Below are 21371 nucleotides of genomic sequence, written 5' to 3'. Positions count from 1 at the left end.
ATGATATATCACCATGCACATGAAATACATTCGCTCACACATGATTTGTTGTCATGTGTCAGAGCCAAAGAGGAAACAAGAACAGTCAGACCAGGAGTAATATATGGGGGGGGGGGGGGGGGGGATTTTGAGTTGCTAGAAGTGCGTTACACTGCTATTGAGAATCACACAGCATGTGGAGTTCCATGTACAGCTGTTGTAATGGACACAGGTGATTATACAGGGTATAAGTCTCATGGAACCATGTGTGACACATCTGCAGTGATGACGACTCCCACACCCAGCATGTTGAAGGCCTCACAAAGGCCTTTGCAGCCAGGCAACACCATCCAGACCTAATTCACAAACAGATCTTCCATGCCATATCCTCACACAAACCCGATCTTCACATCCATCCCAAGAACAAACCACAAAGAAGCTCTCCCCAGTCGACCAGTACCACCTCACGTTGTAAAGACTGAACCACGTCCTTCGTCATGGCTTTCATTATCAATCTTCATGCCCTGAAAAGAGGGAAATTCTACCAAAGATACTTCCAGCCCCTCCCAAAGTGGTATTCCGCTGCCCACCCAACCTCCACAACATCCTGGTCTTTCCCTATGTCACACCCTACCCCAATCCCTGGCCACAGGGATTGTACCCCTGTGGAAGACCCAGATGCAAGACCTGCCCAATGCACCCATCCAGCACCACCTACTGCAGTCCTGCCAGAGGTTATCCTATCCCATCAGAGGCCATGCCACCTGTGAAAGCAGCTGTGTTATATACCTTCTGTGCTGCAACCACTGCCCAGCATTTTAAATTGGTATGACAGCCAACTAGCTGTCAACTAGAATGAATTGCCACTGCCAAACTGTTCCCAAAACCAAAATGGACCACTCAATGGCACAACATGCAAGATTTCGATGGCTACTTCACATCCATACCACCACCACCACCACCACCACCACCACCTCCTTTCATGAGCTGCACAGATGGGAGCTATCCTCAGTGGAAGTAAAATTCAGTATGAATACATACTTTGGAGATGATCGTAATAGTGTATCTTCAAAGACACTGTATATGTATGGAGCGTTTTAAACTAAAAGAGACTGCTCATGTCTGTGATTCTCTATTTTTGGGGAAGGCTGGGTGGTTTCCTAATAATTTGTTTTATGTAACTCAAAATGCACCATGTATTTGAGACAGTCTCACAAAACTTTGAACTATTAATTGAAGAGATGATGAACATTAACCATAGATTTGCTGGTTTTAAAATTATGCTCCCCTATAAAAGACACAGTGTTTCCTAGTTCTTTGTGCAGTGGCTACTGAAAGAGCAAAGTCAGCACTGGTGGTGGGAACTGCCTATTTCCCTCACATGGAACATGTCACTCATTTGAAAACCATTTGTTTCTCATGCTCTTCACTGGAGTAAAACATTCTAAAGCTGTATAGAATATGATGATTTATGCTTTCTGTAAGCAAGTCAGTAGTATCACATGAAATACATTTGTTAAAATTTTCTTTTTGTGTAACTTAATCTGTTTCACTGGACAAGACATTAATGCAAAGACATTAAAAAAATATGTGTTGATTAATTTCATGTATATTTAATTGAGTGAATGTGCTAGATATGTTGTTCTGTTACAAAAAAAAGGATACCTGTTGTTGCAGTTCGCACCTAATATCATCTCCTTAAATTTTCCAGGCCCTTTTAAGAATAATAGAAATAGTGGAAGCTAACTATCCAGAGACAATGGGTAGAGTCCTCATTATAAGAGCACCACGTGTTTTTCCGATTTTGTGGACAATTGTTGGTACTTTCATAGGTATGTTTATATCTTGTCATTGCTGGGTTTTTTTTCCGGATAAATTGTTGTACATTTACGCAGTGCTGTATGAACTAACTATAAAGTTAATGTCTATGTTTAAAATAAAATACATGTATGATTGCGGAATTGGCTAGTCTTTATTTTACGTAAATATGATCATTTGATTTTTGAGACACCCATTGGTAACAAGATTTTCAACAAGTGTTTGTGTTAAAAATTTATTTTGCATGAGGGTTAATCATTAATTAATGGCAAGAGGAGCTAAAATATCTTACTTTGAATTACCATGTCCAGTTACTACAATTATGTAGGGGGAGGGGGGCAGGGACAAAAGGTGTTGCACTGGCCAAGACAGTGGATGTGATAGGTATATTTAGTGATCAGGAGTAATGGGATAAATATATACACTTACTGCTTTTCATTAATGTGAAAACTAAAGTTACTACAGAACTGAAGAAAAAACTGGGAGATAATGATGGATGAGTGAAGATACAAGGACGCTTAATTAAAAATAAATATTCCATATATGTGGCTTAAAAAATACCACACAAGGAGCACCAGAGAGTAAAAGTATGGAAATTTGTGTGGGATATTAATGGGGGAACAGTTTTGATGCACAGAAAAGTAAATTACTTGGAATACTAGAAGTAAAAATGGACAGCTACCCACAGCAAGAAGAGGAAACAAAATTTTCTGTGCGTAAGACACACTTCTTTCGTTGAAAAATTGCCTCCAAAATTCAGGTGCTTCTTATACTTGACACTAATATAAAAATGTCGATTTGCAATCTTGTTAACACTCTGTACCCTATGATGTGTCATTGCAGTCTACAGTGCCAGTGAACTTGGATTGAAAGTGATTTGCATTACCTGCAACAGTACAATGCTTTTGTTAGTAGCTAGTTTCATAATAGAAAAAATAAAAGGTATTTATGATGCGGGCTATAAAATAAAAGGTATTTATGATGCGGGCTATAAGTTGAAAAGAATAGCATGTGCAGAAGACCATGGAAACAAAGCAGCTGAGCGTCATTTCAGCCCTCCACCAACAGAAAAAACCATTTGCAGTTGACGTGATAGTAAAGAAGAACTGGAAAAAAAAAGGAATTAGGAAAACCAAATATTTAAATAGAGAACTGAATGCAAAATGACCAAGAGTAGTGGATGAAGCATTGAAATTGATTCAAGGACACTGTCAAAATGGCACTGGAATTAATACAAAAATGATTCAAGTACACGATCGTAAGAAAGAAAACCAGTGTGGAACCAAGCCAGATAGTGTACATAGATGAAACTCCTCTGATATTTCATGTGCCGAGTAACAAAACTGTTGCAATGAAAGTTGCTAAAACTGCAACAGTAAAACCAAGTGGACATGAAAAAATGCACGACACTGCTGGCTTTTCAAGTTGTGCTGACGGTACTAAACTTAATCCAATGATTTTCAAGCACAAAACATTGCCAAAATCTTCTGAAATACTTCCACCTGTTGTTAATGTACATGGCAGGGGTTGGATGGACAAGGCTGGACTGAAATTATGGAATAACAGAGTCTGGGGGAGAAGAAAAGGAGCTTTATTGGAGTAGAGTTCTCACCTTGTGCTAGATCATTTGAAAAATTAAATGGGTCTGTAGAATGACATACAGTCAAACAAGTGTTTCAGTGAATAAAATAGTCATGGTCTAGATTGAGAGAAGGCATTATTGTTAAATCTTTCAAGAAGTAATTTTCTCAATGGCAATGAAGATCATCTCATATATGAAGAGGACAACAGTGAAGAAGAAGAAGAAGAAGAAGAAGAAAGTTCGGATGACAATTTTCAGGAATCTTAAAGGTCAGTTTAGTTTTACGGAGTAAGAAATTTTTTTAGTTGGGGTTTACAACCAAGTAATAAAAGTGGTAAAAATGTTATATTTTTTAAAACAATTTTGCTTAAAAATTAAGGCGTGTCTTATAGTCTGTAGTGGCTTGTAGTCTGTAAAATAAGGTAATCAAAATAAACTGATTCTCATAATGCAGGTTAATTAGGATATTGAGAAGAGAAATCATATATTGCACAAAATACAAAGAAATGCTATGCATGCGCAAAGAATAAAGTATTTTTGAGAAAGTGAACATACTCAGTTATATGCCTGAGTCATGGAAGTTATATCTTGTAGTAAGTATTGAGTTTAATAACTTGGCATACAATTCCTCACCTTTACTCGGTTTATGATTATAGTACATTTCACTTTTCTGTCTTTTAATCAAATTGTAGTTAAGGTATGTTGTTTCCGTTGCAAGTTTGAAACGTTAATCCAGATACATACATAAACAAGTTTAGCTCCTTTCATTAATGTAGTTTTTTGCTTCATTCATAGATTTAGTTTTCTTTCGTTTCCTAAATAATATCAGGAAAATTCCAGTGTTGTTGCTATGAATAAGTGAAAGCTGATTTCTTTCACCATCCTCATGCAACTAAGCTTATGCTAAGTCTTGAATGATCTTAGTCAACATGATGTTATACTTTAACCTTCCTTCTTTCCTTCAATTCCAAAAATTATTTTGGCCTATCTTTCTTCTCCTCCAATCCACCCCCTTTTCTTAACAGCACAAGTAGAAATGTTGTTTCTTAATACCATCAATTTACAGATGAAAATACACGTAGCAAGTTCCTTTTCTATGGGGGAAATGACTACCAGGGAGCAGAAGGTCTTGAAAACTGGATTCCAGAGCAGTACATTCCAGACTTCTTAGGTGGCTCATGCAGAGTAAGTATCAAATAATGAAATAACTTGTCCTCTCTCTCTCTCTCTCTCTCTCTCTCTCTCTCTCTCTCTCTCTCTCTCTCTCTCTCTCTGTGTGTGTGTGTGTGTGTGTGTGTGTGTGTGTGTGTGTGTGTGAACACATGCAGATTTAACATATTGTTTAAAAAATGAACTTAGTGCTAAGTTTTAAAATAAGAAAGAGAAATATTTTGTGCAAGTTACTTAAGTGACACCTGGGTGTTAACTCATTTCACGAAAATGCACTACAGGTTTCTCTTTTTATCTTGTACTAGCTAGAAAGAACATACTCATCCTTACTGCAGACTGTGTTGATGACTTCAGTAAAATACTCTTGCTAATATAACATTGGTTTATTCCTCACGTCACAATCTTCTTTTTCATCATGCCTCACAAGTTCTTCATTTTCAGGAACAGAGGAACAGTGTCATTGTGTTTACACATCTCTCTTTCAAACATGACTCCTCCTTTCTGTCAAGTGCCCATTGGATTTTATATTTCTTCAATAAAAATAAAAATGTATGTACATAATTGTGAAAGATAAACAGCAAGATCTAAGCAAATGCAATATATTGTTAACCTTGGGTAGTACAAGGACTTTGTCATAACTTTTACTCAGATCGCAGTCTTAATGAAAACAGTGCACAGTTAGGTTTATATTGTATACAGCATTTCACTTAGCTGAATATAAATACTGTAAGTAGGTACATTTGTAAGTTATGAAATAGAATTGTCCGGAATTTTATTCACAAGATGAAGACATTATATTCCACAATTATATTGCAAGGGTACTTCAGCAAATTAGCATTTCTATGTTATGTTTAAGTAACAATCTTTTTTATTGGTAACAGCAAATCAATGTTTTTATTTTATGATGTCTGTGGCAGCCAAACTTCCCAGTCGAGCCAGGATCTGTCCCATTCTCAATGTTCGACACATGGGAAGACTCAACGTATTTTACTGTAAGGAGTTATCCCTGTTTCTTCTGTCAGCGTATTTGCTGTAGAACTCAGTATACGTGTGCTGCTGGTGTTGCTTACATGTTTCAGAAATATATGTGCTAGGTCACAGTGCTACAGCACCTCATAACCAATCTGAACACACAACTGCAGAATGTGCACAGGGCTTAAATCACGAGATACACCACAGTGAGAGTATTTAATTTCCTGTATGCTTTTATGTTCTTCCATTATGCTCAACTGTTTCAGTAGCCAGAAATTGTAGGCTAGTTTGTTACTTGTCTTTACTCGCATCATAATTCAGCGAACACATTTACACCTATTAATCTACCAAAGCAGTCCCAATAGATGTGTTGCTAATAAGTTCATGAGCAATTTGTAAGTAACCAGTAGATTCCCCCCCCCCCCCCCCCCCCCATCAACCTCGGAATTATTGATCTGCATTAGTTTTACAATTGCTGGCATATTCAGTATGTACCTTAAATGTTTAATTAATCTCTGTGAGCAAGCTGTGTCATTAAGAGGCTACAATTAATATTTAATAAGACAGGTATTTAAATTCCAGTTGGACCATTTTGTTTTTGCAGTTTCCCTTAAAAATGTAAGGTATTTCTGTGATCTTTCTTTAGTTAAGGCTATGTTTAATTTCTTTCTGTTTCGTCTGTCTATTGAACTGGTACACTGCCAAATGACCTCACTGCTAACAGTGTGTCAAATTCCAACCAATCCACAGTGAGAGACGATGCAGGGGTTAGCACTCTGGAGTCGCATTCAGGAGCAAGCTTCAAATACCCATCCAGCAATCCTGATTTATATTTTTAGGAGTTGATCTAAATTATTGTACATGTCAGAATGGTTCATTTGAAAAAGACATTAATTTCCAGCCCATACTTGCTCTAGCAGGGCATGTTCTGTCTCTTATAACAACATTGCCACTGTACTGTTAAACCTGCATCTCCTCCTCCTCTTCCTTGTGTGTGTGTGTGTGTGGGGGGGGGGGGGGGGGTGTTTGTTACTGTGAGGATATAAAAGAATAGTTTTTGTGTGCATCTTTCTGTGTTGCTTCAAATAATCTGTTGTTTCAGCATAGTAACTCATCAGAAATTGTGAAGCTATTTCTCCATTTTTTTCAATACCGAATGTGACATTCATTAATGTAACAAAATCTCTCAAGAATGTCCTTTTAACTGCAGCTGTTAGTCTTCTAACATAGAAAGTAGGAGATATCTTCATTACCTTGTCGTTTCCATTGTTTGGTAAAAGTGCAGCAAACTAGGTTATTTCAGCACATATTATCTTCTAAGATGTCACTACATTTGATACATAGCAAAAATCTTAAAACAGATTATCTGTCTTTGATAGTCTGTGCTGACTGTAATTTCTTTTAAGAGATTCTGTACAAAAGTGAAATGTATTGTTAAGTATCAAATTTTGATGTCCCTATGGTCATAAGATTTATTTTGAAATGAATAGCGGTATCAGAAACAACCAAAATGATTTGCAAAATTCTGAATCATGTCAGGTTTTCCCACAAGTAAAGAAAATAGTACAAATCAAGTTTCTTTTTTTTCCCACAGCATAGCTATATTGTGAAACTGCTAAATCAACAGAAGGCTCGTGTAAGAATTAGCCACACAGATGTTTAAAAACAAACATTCATTAACATTTACTTTGTGGACCTTTTTCGATTGGCTTTGGTATTCTTCTGTGCAGTTTCTTTTCAACAGCCAATGATTTGGCACTGTATTGTGAAATGAAGTGACAGAGATGGTCTCACTGTGAAGCACTGGTCTCAAGCTAGATGTAGTTTTATGATGAACAATTTTAAGCTAACTGGTACGTGTGTACATATCTTCATATATCTTTTTCAACACTTCAGTAGCCTTATGGAAACACTTGCCATATTCTTTCATAAAATCACAAAAATTATCAGGAAAATAATTTAGGTGAGCATGAATAAAGTGAACTTTGATACTCTTGTTCCAGTTAAATAGTTTGTAAGATTATCATCTCTGTGACTGAAATTATGTAATTTGCAGCCTTAGTGTTTCCCAGAATGTGCTGTACCACATTTCTGAATGGAGTCCATACTCACAGTTTGCATTCACTAGTAGTTTATTCTTATACAAAGCCTGCCGTTAATCTTTGTATTTCTAAGCCTAGAAAATGCAAGCTTTAATTTTTCAGACATGATTGATCCAAACTTAATCGCAGTCTGCTCTAAACATCCACTGTCTTTGCTAAAATCTGTCGCAGATTGTATCATTAAGTTAAGTTTGAACTGTAAAGGTGGGAACTGTTGGGCAATTTTTTTCTGTATATCTTATCAGTTGTTGCACAGTCTGAACCGAGGCAGATTCTGGTGGAAACAGAATTGGGGATTTGGCACTGTATCGTGAAATGAAGTGACAGAGATGGTCTCACTGTGAAGCACTGGTCTCAAGCTAGATGTAGTTTTATGATGAACAATTTTAAGCTAACTGGTACTAATGTGATGCACCATCTTCACAGTGAAGTAGCTCCTGCAGTTCATTTGAACATGCTGCACGAAATGGCATTCCCAATTGTTTGGTAAGCCGAAGCTTTGAACTAATCAGCTAGTTTAATCCTGAAGTTATGAAAATGATTATTTTCAACAAAATGTGTAATATTTTACATCTTTTTTCTTGTACAGTAACTATTGTATGTATGTCCGTGGGAGGTAATGGGACACAAGTGCAATTTCCACAGTTTCAACTTGAGACCATATTTGTAAAACCTGCACACTACTTCATTTGTGGAAGATTGGTGGCAGTCCTGTAGGCCATGAGCTGGAAGACTGCTATTCTTCTTCCACAAATGAAACAGAGTGTCAGTATTACAAATATATCATGTGCAGAAATTCAGCTTAGGCCTCATGGCAGTGAGGTATGGATATGTAGCAAAATATCTGGATGACTGACTACATGAAGCATACACCACCAGGGAATAATCACCCACAATCCAATACCATATTCCTAGGACCTGTCTCTTCTTTGCACTGGATAGTCTTGGATGTTCTACCTGGAGTGATGTTACTTGTGACCACTACTTATAGAAAACAGTGTCAAGTTGTGTGATGTAGAAATCGTACTGGTCCACAAAGCTAATTTTTACACAAACATTCCACCTTTGAGCATAGCAAGTTGTGGTGTACAAGGGTTATTTATAATATTAAAATAAAGCTCTGACCATTAAACTTGGCTATGGTTTTTGTCCCCCCCCATGAACCATGGACCTTGCCGTTGGTGGGGAGGCTTGCGTGCCTCAGTGATACAGATAGCCGTACCGTAGGTGCAACCACAACGGAGGGGTATCTGTTGAGAGGCCAGACAAACGTGTGGTTCCTGAAGAGGGGCAGCAGCCTTTTCAGTAGTTGCAAGGGCAACAGTCTGGATGATTGACTGATCTGGCCTTGCAACAATAACCAAAACGGCCTTGCTGTGCTGGTACTGCGAACGGCTGAAAGCAAGGGGAAACTACAGCCGTAATTTTTCCCGAGGGCGTGCAGCTTTACTGTATGATTAAATGATGATGGCGTCCTCTTGGGTAAAGTATTCCGGAGGTAAAATAGTCCCCCATTCGGATCTCCGGGCGGGGACTACTCAAGAGGATGTCGTTATCAGGAGAAAGAAAACTGGCGTTCTACGGATCGGAGCGTGGAATGTCAGATCCCTTAATCGGGCAGGTAGGTTAGAAAATTTAAAAAGGGAAATGGATAGGTTGAAGTTAGATATAGTGGGAATAAGTGAAGTTCGGTGGCAGGAGGAACAAGACTTCTGGTCAGGTGACTACAGGGTTATAAACACAAAATCAAATAGGGGTAATGCAGGAGTAGGTTTAATAATGAATAGGAAAATAGGAATGTGGGTAAGCTACTACAAACAGCATAGTGAACGCATTATTGTGGCCAAGATAGATACGAAGCCCACACCTACTACAGTAGTACAAGTTTATATGCCAACTGGCTCTGCAGATGACGAGAAGAAATTGAAGAAATGTATGATGAAATAAAAGAAATTATTCAGATTATGAAGGGAGACAAAAATTTAAAAGTCATGGGTGACTGGAATTCGAGTGTAGGAAAAGGGAGAGAAGGAAACATAGTAGGTGAATATGGATTGGGGCTAAGAAATGAAAGAGGAAGCCGCCTGGTAGAATTTTGCACAGAGCACAACATAATCATAACTAACACTTGGTTTAAGAATCATGAAAGAAGGTTGTATACATGAAAGAACCCTGGAGATACTAAAAGGTATCAGATAGATTATATAATGGTAAGACAGAGATTAAGGGACCAGGTTTTAAATTGTAAGACATTTCCAGGGGCAGATGTGGACTCTGACCACAATCTATTGGCTATGACCTGTAGATTAAAACTGAAGAAACTGCAAAAAGGTGGGAATTTAAGGAGATGGGACCTGGATAAACTGAAAGAACCAGAGGTTGTACAGAGTTTCAGGGAGAGCATAGGGGAACAATTGACAGGAATGGGGGAAAGAAATACAGTAGAAGAAGAATGGGTAGCTTTGAGGGATGAAGTAGCGAAGGCAGCAGAGGATCAAGTAGGTAAAAAGATGAGGGCTAGTAGAAATCCTTGGGTAACAGAAGAAATATTGAATTTAATTGATGAAAGGAGAAAATATAAAAATGCAGTAAATGAAGCAGGCAAAAAGGAATACAAACGTCTAAAAAATGAGATCGACAGGAAGTGCAAAATGGCTAAGCAGGGACGGCTAGAGGACAAATGTAAGGATGTAGAGGCATATCTCACTAGGGGTAAGATAGATTCTGCCTACAGGAAAATTAAAGAGACCTTTGGAGATAAGAGAACGACTTGTATGAATATCAAGAGCTCAGATGGAAACCCAGATCTAAGCAAAGAAGGGAAAGCAGAAAGGTTGAAGAAGTGTAAAGAGGGTCTATACAAGGGCGATGTACTTGAGGACAATATTGTGGAAATGGAAGAGGATGTAGATGAAGATGAAATGGGAGATATGATACTGCGTGAAGAGTTTGACAGAGCACTGAAAGACCTGAGTCGAAACAAGGCCACAGGAGTAGACAACATTCCATTGGAACTACTGACGGCCTTGGGAGAGCCAGTCCTGACAAAACTCTACCATCTGGTGAGCAAGATGTATGAAACAGGCGAAATACCCTCAGACTTCAAGAAGAATATAATAATTCCAACCCCAAAGAAAGCAGGTGTTGACAGATGTGAAAATTACCGAACTATCAGTTTAATAAGTCACAGCTGCAAAATACTAACACGAATTCTTTACAGACGAATGGAAAAACTAGTAGAAGCCAACCTCGGGGAAGATCAGTTTGGATTCCGTAGAAACACTGGAACATGTGAGGCAATACTGACCTTACGACTTATCTTAGAAGAAAGATTAAGGAAAGGCAAACCTACGTTTCTAGCATTTGTAGACTCAGAGAAAGCTTTTGACAATGTTGACTGGAATACTCTCTTTCAAATTCTAAAGGTGGCAGGGGTAAAATACAGGGAGCAAAAGATGGTTGTTGCCTTGTAAAATTAATGCTGTTAGAAATGATAGATACTAAATTTAATGTTGTTGGAGGAAAAATGTTACTTGCTTCAGAGTTACCTGAAGAAAATTACCAGGTTAAACAAGGAAAATCAGTACAGTGCTAACATTGCTACTGACTATGAGAAAAGTCGCTATGCTGCTATAATGAAACTAAGTTTTGAAAAATAATACTGTATTTTATAGACCATAAGACATTATGGACTACAAGATCCTACAGACTACAAAATGCACCTTAGTTTTTAATCAATTTAAAAAATAACATTTTTATCATTTATGTAATTAGATTGCAAAGCCAGGCTAAAAAAAATTCATAGTTTATAAAATCAATTTGACCTTTAAAATCCCTGAAATCCTCTTCCTCATTGTCCTCTTCATATATAAGATGGTATTCACTGGCATTGGGAATGTTACTTATGCCACACTTCGTGAAAGTTTTAATAATAATGTCTTATATCACTCTAGACGAAGACTGCTTTATTCACCAACATGCTTGTTTGACTGTAGCTCATTTTAAAGCTCCATTTGGCTTGAATTCATGTTGGGTCTCATCCATCAGCCATTGTTCCACTCCTGTCCCATATACACTTTAAATGGTTTATTTATCAAGACATAAAGAGGTTGCAATTGTGAACTAAGTCCTCTCGGAGTAACAACAAGCTCTGTATTTCCCTGTCTCAATTTCTTTTCACAGAATTTTTCAAATGATCTATCACAAGATGAGAACTCTTCTCCAATAAAGCACCTTTTTCTCCCCCAGACTCTGTTATTCCATAATTTCAAGTCAGCCTTATCCCTCCAACCCTTGTCATGTATGTGGGAGTATTTCAGAAGATTTTGGCATTGTTTTGTGTTTGAAAATGATCATTGGATTAAGTTCAGTACCGTCAGCAAAATTGAAAAGACAGCCGTGTAGTGGGTTTTTTCATGTCCACTTGTTCCCAGTTTTAGCACCTTTCATGGAAACAGTTTCGTTGCTTGGCACACGAAATGTTAGAAGAGTTTAGTCCACATTCAGTATTTGGCTTAGTTCCACACTGGTTTTCTTTCAATGTTGAATAATAAAGTGATGTAAAAAATATTTTTTCTTTTTACTCTTGTGGCATTCTCTTCATATTTTTGCAGTATTTTGTGAGATCTTTTTGTTTTTGATTTGCATACCAAGTCCGTAATGCCTCATAAACCTGTAGCACCAACTAACATCAAACTTCAAAGTCCGTTTAGTTCCGCTGTAGTACTAGCTTACGAGCAAGCATTTGAATCTTTTTTGTATTAATTCCAGTGTCATTTTGACAGTGTCCTCGAATCCTTTTCAGTACATCATTTATAGTTTTGGCCATTTTTCATTCAGTCCTCCATTTGAACAGTTTTTGTTCCTCATTTTTTCAGCTCTTCTTTACTATTCTGACAACTGCAAATAGTTTTATGTTTTTTTTTCTGTTGGCAGAGGGCCAAATGCCGCTCAGCTGCTTTGTTTCCATGTTGTTCTGTGTATGCTATTACTTTCAATTTACAGCCCGCATCATATGAATACCTTTTATTTTTCTTTCCATTATGAAACTAGCTAGTAACAGAAATATTGTACTGTTACCAATAATACAAATTACTTTCATTCAACTTCAGTGGTGCGGTAGACTACTATGACACATCTTAGGCTATACAGTGTTCTGGATGTGTGATGGGGAGGTGAGAGGAAGACAGTGTTAACAAAGCTTCTGAATCCCTGCAAGTGAAGTTTGTTGCATCGGTGCTGCTGCCACTTGAATCAAGTGTTGCCAGATACAGATATATTTCCTGCAACATTGAATGTATGGCCATTTTTATGACTGGCAGGAATTTTAAATCAAATACTGGGCATTTTTATATTAGTTTAGAGTATAAGAAGCACCTCAAATTTGTGTGTGTGTTTTGGATTCTGTCTCCATTACCCCCCCCCCCCCCTCTCTCTCTCTCTCTCTCTCTCTCTCTCTCTCTCTCTCTCTCTCTCTCTCTGTCTCGTCTCCACAGATTGGAATTACTTTTATCTCAGGCAGTGTTGTAAGTGCCTGAAAATGCCACATTGTATCATAGTTTTTGTGCTGTATATGATGGCCTTCACAAAACTTGTAAAACTAGTTTGTTGTGAGGTTGGAGGAAGACAAAAGCATATTACCTCCAACAACATGATTAGCAATTCATTTCTTATTTCAACATGTCTTTACTGTACTGCTGTACCTAAAAAAAAAACTTCCATTAGCCCATTTTACATTCAAAAACGTAAAATAAAGAAAAGGCAGCCACTCACCTTTAAGCAGACTGCTGTGTGTTGCATAGGCATGTGTAACAGTGCACAGTATTAACTAGTGTTTTTGGGTGAATGTGTGGTTCTTTGTGTGAATGTGTGTGCTTGCTGCCACCAGAAGAAGAGACAAAGCTTGAAACTAGTTAATGTTGTATTTGTTACATGTGTCTATGTACCACACATTAGTTTGCTTAAATGAAAGTGGTTGCCTTTCCTTTATTTTATGTTTTGTTACATCCAGAAATTTCCATTATTGTAATTTTTTGAAAATTACCCTTACCTGCCGCAAGGGCACTGGAAGTCTATCTTTAAAGAATCTGCAAATACAAGTACTTCTGCTATGAATGATTTGGTTTCAGTGATAAATAATGGCCGTGTATAGAAGGAGCAAAGGCCGTGACAGGAAGTGTGGGTGGTGATGAATGACAGAATATCTTCATTGACTGTAGACTTACTGAATCTTCACAGCCACATAAGTAACATTTCCTGCGGCATCAGTTACAGAAAAAATAAAGCTATTTAACTTCATCAGATGGGGATATAGCTTTTAGAAGTAGTGTACACAGTATAGATACAGTGTGTTTCTAAAAACTGAAGAAGTAACTTGTAGATACCATAAGCAACTTTTAGGTTTTTGTGGCAGTTTATATGGATGTGAGAAAATTAGAATGTATGTTTAAATGCAAAGTTTTGCCACATTTATTCACAAAAGAAATCGGTAAGGAGATATATTTTGTTCTAGTGTCACAAACACTATCACTGAAACCAAGTACTATTGATAATCATTAGTAATGAAACATTTAATATATATTGTTGATGATGTGAGAAGAATATAACCATTACTCCACCTTGGCTGCATATTGTTAAAGTTGTTTATGGGCTTAAAGTAGACTTCATGTGTTAGAAACATGATAGTAATGCTACTAACAATTTCATGTGGACACATTTTGAATGTTGTTTAATGTTTTTAGAATTTGTGTTCACTATATTTTCAAAAACACAGTGTTGTAGCCAGTTGCTGTGTGTGTGTGTGTGTGTGTGTGTGTGTGTGTGTGTGTGTGTGTGTGTGTGTGTGTGTGCGCGCGCGCAGGTGCGTGCACACATGTTTGTTTGTTTGTTTGTTTTAGTTAGTTTTATTTGTTTAAGACAGTATAATTTATAGTGAAACTCAATTAATATGACACCCATTCTAAGGTTCTTCAGCTATTATATTGTGTGGAACGAAACTACACTGTGTATAGTGTTTTCAAAGCAAAACAGTCCTTTACCAGTCACAGTTAAGCCAAACTGAAACTCATTACTCATGAGTAAAATTAAATTTCATAATCAGATCAACTAATGATTAATGGTGTATAAGAAGTTGCAGATTGTTTAAAATATAAATATTTGTGGAAGGCTTAGTTTTCATCTCTGTTGTACATGTACTGTGTCCTGTGTTGCAGATCTATGATTTGCGTATTACCTAAATTCCGTTCAGATATGACAGTTTCTTTCTATAAGATATGAGGCGTCTTTTTTAAGTAAGGTCCATTTGAACATAAGTACACAATGAAAGACTATTTCAAAAAAGTAAATTTATTTTCAGAAAGTACATACTTCACTGTATTTTTCGACATAGTTGCCAAGTTTGTTGAAACATGTATCATACCTCTCAACCAATTTTAAAATACTCTCTTCATAAAAACTTGCCGCCTGCTCCGATAACCAAGAGCTCACTGCCATTTTCACGTCATCGTCGTCATTGTAACGGTTGACACTGAGGTGTTGTTTGAGGTGGAGGAACAGATGGTAATTGCTCAGTGCAAGATCAGGACTGTAGGGTGGGTGGTCTAAAACTTCACAGCCAGAACTGTCCAATAAATCGCTGGTCTGACCTGCAGTGTGAGGTCTTGTATTGTCTTGGAGAAGGACAATTCCCTTTGTCAGCATGCCATGCCTTTTGTTTTGAATCACTCTGCATAGCTTTCTCAGGGTTTGGCAGTGTGCTTCTGCATTGATAGTGGTTCCTTGTTGCATTAAGTCAACCAACAAAACACCATGCCTATCCCAAAATGTGAAACCCATGTTTCGTCTCCAGTTACGATCTGACTCAAGAAGCCACCACCTTCTTCATGATAGTGACTCAAGAACTTCATTGCACGCTCAGATCTTTGGTTTTTGTGGTTCTCTGTTAGGAGTTTTGGGACCCAATGGGAGCACAGTTTCCTAAACTTTAGGTGTTCAGAAACAATGTTATAAAGCACTGATCTCGGCATGCCAGGCAATTTATTTGAGAGCCCTGTTATTGTGAAGCACCTGTTCTCACGAATCCTCACTTCAACTGAAGCCACCATATCATCTGTAATCAAAGAAGGGCGACTGGAGCAGTCCTCATCATGGACGTTGTTACGGCCATCTTTGAATTCTCGTACCCACTTATGCACTTTGCTTTCGCTGATAACGGTATCATCGTGCAATTCACAAATCTGTCAGTGAATTTCTGTAGCAGACAGGTTCCTTGCTGACAAAAACTGTATCACTGAGCGAACCTCACACGCGGTGAGTGAGTTGATAGTCTTAAACATTTTAAAAGCACAGAACTGAACCGTGCAGGTTAGCTGCAGAGCTGAAACTGAGCACAGCTGTTCCCAAGGCATGCCGGTACACGACGCATGCGCTCGTTGCCATATGTGCGTGAACTGCTAGTGACTACAACAAAACAGACCTTACTTAAAAAACATGCCCCATAAAATAATGCAAATAAAGGCCTTCTTTTTAACTGCAGCTGTTTCTAGGACTTGTTTGTGAAGGGTACCAAAATCAGTCATATACAAAATCATAACAAAACTTCACCACTCACCAGATGTAAATCCAATGATTTATAATTTAAAAAAATAACAACAAGCATTATATTGGAAGTTTCAATGTTATTTGATTAAAAAATAAATGGATAAAGAAAAGGAAACATAGAGGGAGGCTATGTGACCCCTCTTCAGTTTGGACTAAAAGTGACATGTCTCTTCCCTTTGGGTGCTTCAGATACTGGACAAAATTTACATATGTTAATAGTGTGTGGAAGTGGAGTAATCACTGACACACTTCTTTAATTAATTGTTTGGATAATTGCATCTCACCTTTTATGAGAACTGCAATTTATAATGTGAGAAATTTTGTTTTTTATGTAAGTAGCATTTAGAATGCATTATTAAAATACTTTGTTAGTAAATTAACCTGATGTTGATTGTACACTTCCAGACGATGGTTCAGGAAGGTGGCCTAGTACCAAAATCATTATACATGTCGGAGGAAGAATTGGGAAAGGAAGGCTGTCCTCTTACTGAGGACAGCATATATCACTGTGTCACCTTAGGCAGAGGGCAGGTAAGCAGAATCTTTCATCTTGGTGTCAGGAAGGGCAGTTGTTTGTAGCTGAACATAATTCAGGTTATCATGTCTTCTTATTTAATTTTTTGAAAAGTTACACGTATCATTAGAAGATTAAACTTTTTTTTAGGTTCATGAAGTACTGATATCAAATGATGATCCGGGAAGTGTAATCACTTGGGATTTTGATGTAATGAGGCAGGATGTAATGTTCACAGTCTACAGAACTCGCGTTCCCGTGATGTTACATACTGCCACAGGTATAATACAGAATGTGATAAGTTGATGACATTACTTCTTATTTGGATTTTGCATTTATACATCTGACTCTCACAGGTCCTCTGCAGACAATTCAGCAAATGAATCCTCTAGCAACAGACCCTGAGCATCGGTCAGTTATTGAGAAGAGTTGGCGAGAAGGACAAGATTATTTCAGGGTTGAAGCCCCAGTTGTCTGCCATGATGGTGAAAGTATTCAGGTGAGGAATAAAAAAATGTCAGAAGCACTTAATAGTTTTTGTTCTGTGTGTGCTGGAGTGTTTGGTAATATGGTTTGTTAAAATATCCAGGTTCCCACTTTTTGGTATATTTACTGGAGCAGCATTTATTACCAAACTATGATAGTAGAATATTTAAAACATTAGACAAATTAAGTGAATTTTATCCATAGAGGATGCTGTTGAACTCTGTGACTGTTCCTTTATAGGTTGTAGGAAAATTTCCGTTACCAGTTACAATAAAAGATTATTTATTCGTCAAGCGACCGGTTTTGGACTTGTGCCCATCCTCAGGTGTTTATACATTCATGTGCATGTTTATATTGCTGGAGATCACTGTATAAATATAAAGAAAATTATTTGCTGCTGACTAAACAGATAAAAGTGGAACAGTTGTAATTGGTGAGGCAGAATTAGTCAAAAATGTATCTGTACTTACGGAAAGATGAAGCATCATTATAATAATTATGCTGTGGTGACAGTTTTTCCACATAGTTGCACATTTATCATTTTCATGTCCATATTTCAGTTTTATAAAATTTAGCTGTGTATTTCACTATTTCAATGTGCACTCGTGGAATACTCTGTGTTTAGATACAAACATAAGGGCTATGGTCAAAGAACTTAAATGTAGGAGGTGTAAAGATGTTGCTTGTACAGAAACATGTAGGTTATGGACAAAGAACTTATCCAAAGGAAGAGCAAGGATGTTGCACATATAGAAACTTAAAAAGCTATTATGAATTGCGAAGTTTTTTGATCCACATTATGCATTTTTTTAAGCCCGTATATTTGTATGTAAACACAGTGTATTTCACGAGTGCACGTTGCAATAGTGAAATATGCAGCCAAATTTTATAAAACTGAAATGTGGGTGTTATAATGATAACAAATGTGCAACTAAGTGGAAAAACTGTCACCACAGCATAATTGTAATAATGATGCTTCATCTTTATGTTAAGTGCACATATATTTTCGACAAATGTTGCCTTGCCACTTGCAATTGTTCCACTTGTATCTGTTTAGTCACGAGCAAATAATTTTCTTTGTATTTATATAGTGATCTCCAACAATATAAATATGTACATGAAACTGGTCATGTGATGAATAAATAATCTTTTATTGTGACTGGTAGCGAAACTTTTTCTACAACCATTAGACAAATTATTTCTTCCACATGCACTTCTTCTCCTTTTAAGCAAAAATTATGTAAACAACTTGTGCTCCTTGGTTTCTTCCTCAAAGTTGCTTTTAACAGGAAAGCTGTATTTATGGCTATGGGTTTATGATTAGAATACTACTATAGAACTGACTTGTCTTAAACTTCTTTATCCTACAAGTTTGCAATTAAAACTATGTGAACTACTGTCATTGAAGCTTCTCTCCTCATAGATCCGGCAGTTGGAGAAGTCTCTCACACTCTGTGTACCAATGATAACATCTGATTTACCCATTTATTTTAAGCAATTTCGATTCCCATTCAAGGTTTAATTGGCTGTAACAATAAACAAGTTTCATGGTCAGCGAGAGGGGCAAGGAGGAAATGGATAGAGTGAGTAGGGAAGAGAATGTGCAGGCAGATACGGGGAGGGGGAGATGGACAGAGAGTGAGTGGGTGGAGGGAGGTTATGAACAAGGAGAGGACAAGGAGGAGATCAGTGGAGGTGGGAGAGGAGGAGATGGACATAGGTAAGGGGAGAAGGATAGCAGAACATATATCAAAGTCCCATACATACGTAGCAATTGCGAAGCACTGTCGGGTTTGCTAGTGTGATATAAAAGGAACATATGCAGCATGGATAACATGAGCTTATGAGTAAGCATAAATCTTAATAGGTTACAACAAACTAATGTATCTTACCAGTTTGCAGTTGAAACACTGTACAGTCTATTTGTGTGTGCTGAGTGCAAGGTTTCTCGTCTGTACTATGACTCTTCATTGTAGAGAAGGAATTGGAAGGACTTGCAGCTCTACAATATACTTTTAATTTCTATTGTTTCATTCTCACTGTTTGTTGAATCATGTTGCACACTTTGCAATCTTAAATAAGAATGATAAATGATTTATATATTTTCAGGGCTCTCATGTCACAAGTCATTTGGGTACATACATCCTCCAGTGGAAATTCCACTGTAATCATCCACTAGATATAATTGATTCAATTACTGCTCATAAAGCCCAGGTCATGTACTACTATGAACAGCTTCGATCATCAGACTACAGGTATTTGAGAGATCGCTTTAGAAATTCATAGTTGGTTGAATGTTTGTACTAAAGTTTAATAAAATGTTTTGTCTTCATTCTTTCAGAGGTTCTATGTCTAGTCTGCAATCTGCACATAGTGGAATTTCAGGCAAAAGCACTAGATCTGGTACTAGCTCCTGTCCATCAAGATGATGTTATGATAGCAAAAGTGGCCCATCCAAAACATCTTGACACTGTAATGCTGTTGTAGAGGGCAACAATCTCAGGAAAAACACAGTTCATTATTTTAAGTTCGTGTTTTTTCTTTTGCATCCATGTTTTTAATTGTAAAGTTATCACTTTGCATGTTACATTATTTGCAGAGATGCCATTTGTATATATGTAGCATAGCTAGTGTGATCTCCTAAAGATACTATATTTTTGTACACTCCTTGCTGGCTCAAGGGGTAAATAGTGCTTCAGAAGCCATCTTTCTCGCCACAGCATGTATATTAGAGTAGCAATGTGAGAGTTTTAATATAAACTGGCTCCTCTTGCATAGCAAAAATTTCAGGTAAATGAATTACCAGTCTAAATGAATTGGTAACTTGCACACACTGTTTCAATAAATGACTCGTAAAATCATTTTACCTTGCTTGTTGCATATGTGCATTTTTTTTTTATTGAACACATCAGATGTATTTTATATTAAGTTAGTTCCAGGTACAGAAAATAATAGTAGTATTGTGATACCTGCTTATTATAGTTATTGACTACCAGTTACACATAAAAATGTTAGTGCTTGTAATAGAAACAGTTAAGCTTTGCATATTGAAAGACATTATTAATACACAGTGGAAATATTCCTTTTTTCAGCAGTTACATGAGAATTTCAACGCATGTTAAAATGTCTGGGAATGTCTTTATGGTGCTGGCATTGTACTGGACGTACATTTTGCTGGAAATTTCCTGCACAGTGATACTTGATCAGTGCTGATAGCATGACAGATTAGTCACCTGTTGTCTTTCTCAAATGACTGCATGTTGTACTTTATTGCAGGATAGGAAGGGATAGTATAAATAGTAAATGGTCGAACAGTATGGTACAAACATTTTTGAGCATTTTAATCGTAGGTTTAAACAACAAATACCATCACTATGTCATGAGGTACTAGACTTTTTTTTATTTCTTTGAGCATTAAAAATGTTATGAAATTTCTTTGTGTATACATTTTATTCAGTATTCTCAGCCTATATATGTGTTTAAATGATGTATGTGTCATATGAGTTGTAAAATTTTTAAAGTTAAACATTGTTTAAATTTCCTTCAGTGGATAAATATAAGTAATATTTTTTTCTGAATTTGACTTCTGGTTCTTGATTATGTGAAAACAGCAACATTTCTATGAAATGCTGCCACATCAGAGGCATAGGAATTTGATTCTAAAAGTGTCTATTAATGTTGATAGAATTTCAAATAAACTTTGAAATAGTAGAACAGAATGTGGTTTAATAACAATAATCAGTTTTTAAGAAATGACTAGAATAATGGCATTACATTTATGTTCCGATTGAATGCCTTATTGTACAGTCTTTTTAGACTGATATTTATGTTAATATATTTATATAAAAAATTCCTGTCAACAATGTTTATTGTACTTTAACGGATACACCATCTGTTAAATAAATCACATTTAACGGTCAACTGTTTTGTTTTTGTTACATATTTTTTATTCAATGTAGTGGTACTTTTGAATCCACTTGCTTTGTTTGTGCCTTCGTAGTCTCAACATCTTAATTTTCATTATTAGATTGATAGCCAGCAAAATGATAAGCGCAAAAACGCTGTAGTATGTAGTTACATTTTCTTTATGTGGATTTTGGTATGATACATATCACCTGCTGCGTCCAGCTACAGAGGCTGTGGTAGTGGA

The 21371-nt window shown here is 36.9% G+C and overlaps 1 protein-coding gene across 2 annotated transcripts in view; it reads left to right on the top strand.

Annotated features, from left to right (window-relative positions):
* LOC124609458 (SEC14-like protein 1) overlaps positions 1 to 21142 on the top strand; it is a 234172-nt gene extending 213030 nt beyond the window's left edge. The window contains exons 11-18 of one of the 2 annotated variants that reach the window (XM_047140074.1): positions 1691 to 1811; positions 4446 to 4564; positions 5467 to 5541; positions 16627 to 16752; positions 16886 to 17015; positions 17092 to 17234; positions 19331 to 19476; positions 19563 to 21142. In XM_047140074.1, the coding sequence (XP_046996030.1) occupies positions 1691 to 1811; positions 4446 to 4564; positions 5467 to 5541; positions 16627 to 16752; positions 16886 to 17015; positions 17092 to 17234; positions 19331 to 19476; positions 19563 to 19650 (948 nt within the window). In that variant the 3' untranslated portion in view covers positions 19651 to 21142. The remainder of the gene's footprint in view (positions 1 to 1690; positions 1812 to 4445; positions 4565 to 5466; positions 5542 to 16626; positions 16753 to 16885; positions 17016 to 17091; positions 17235 to 19330; positions 19477 to 19562) is intronic. The other variant, XM_047140075.1, reaches the window with a different exon arrangement.
* Positions 21143 to 21371: the final 229 nt, after the last annotated feature.

Source organism: Schistocerca americana, chromosome 1, assembly GCF_021461395.2.
Source record: "Schistocerca americana isolate TAMUIC-IGC-003095 chromosome 1, iqSchAmer2.1, whole genome shotgun sequence".
NCBI lineage: Eukaryota > Metazoa > Arthropoda > Insecta > Orthoptera > Acrididae > Schistocerca > Schistocerca americana.
Note: the sequence above shows the minus strand (reverse complement) of the source record. Positions and strands in the feature narration are given on the sequence as shown.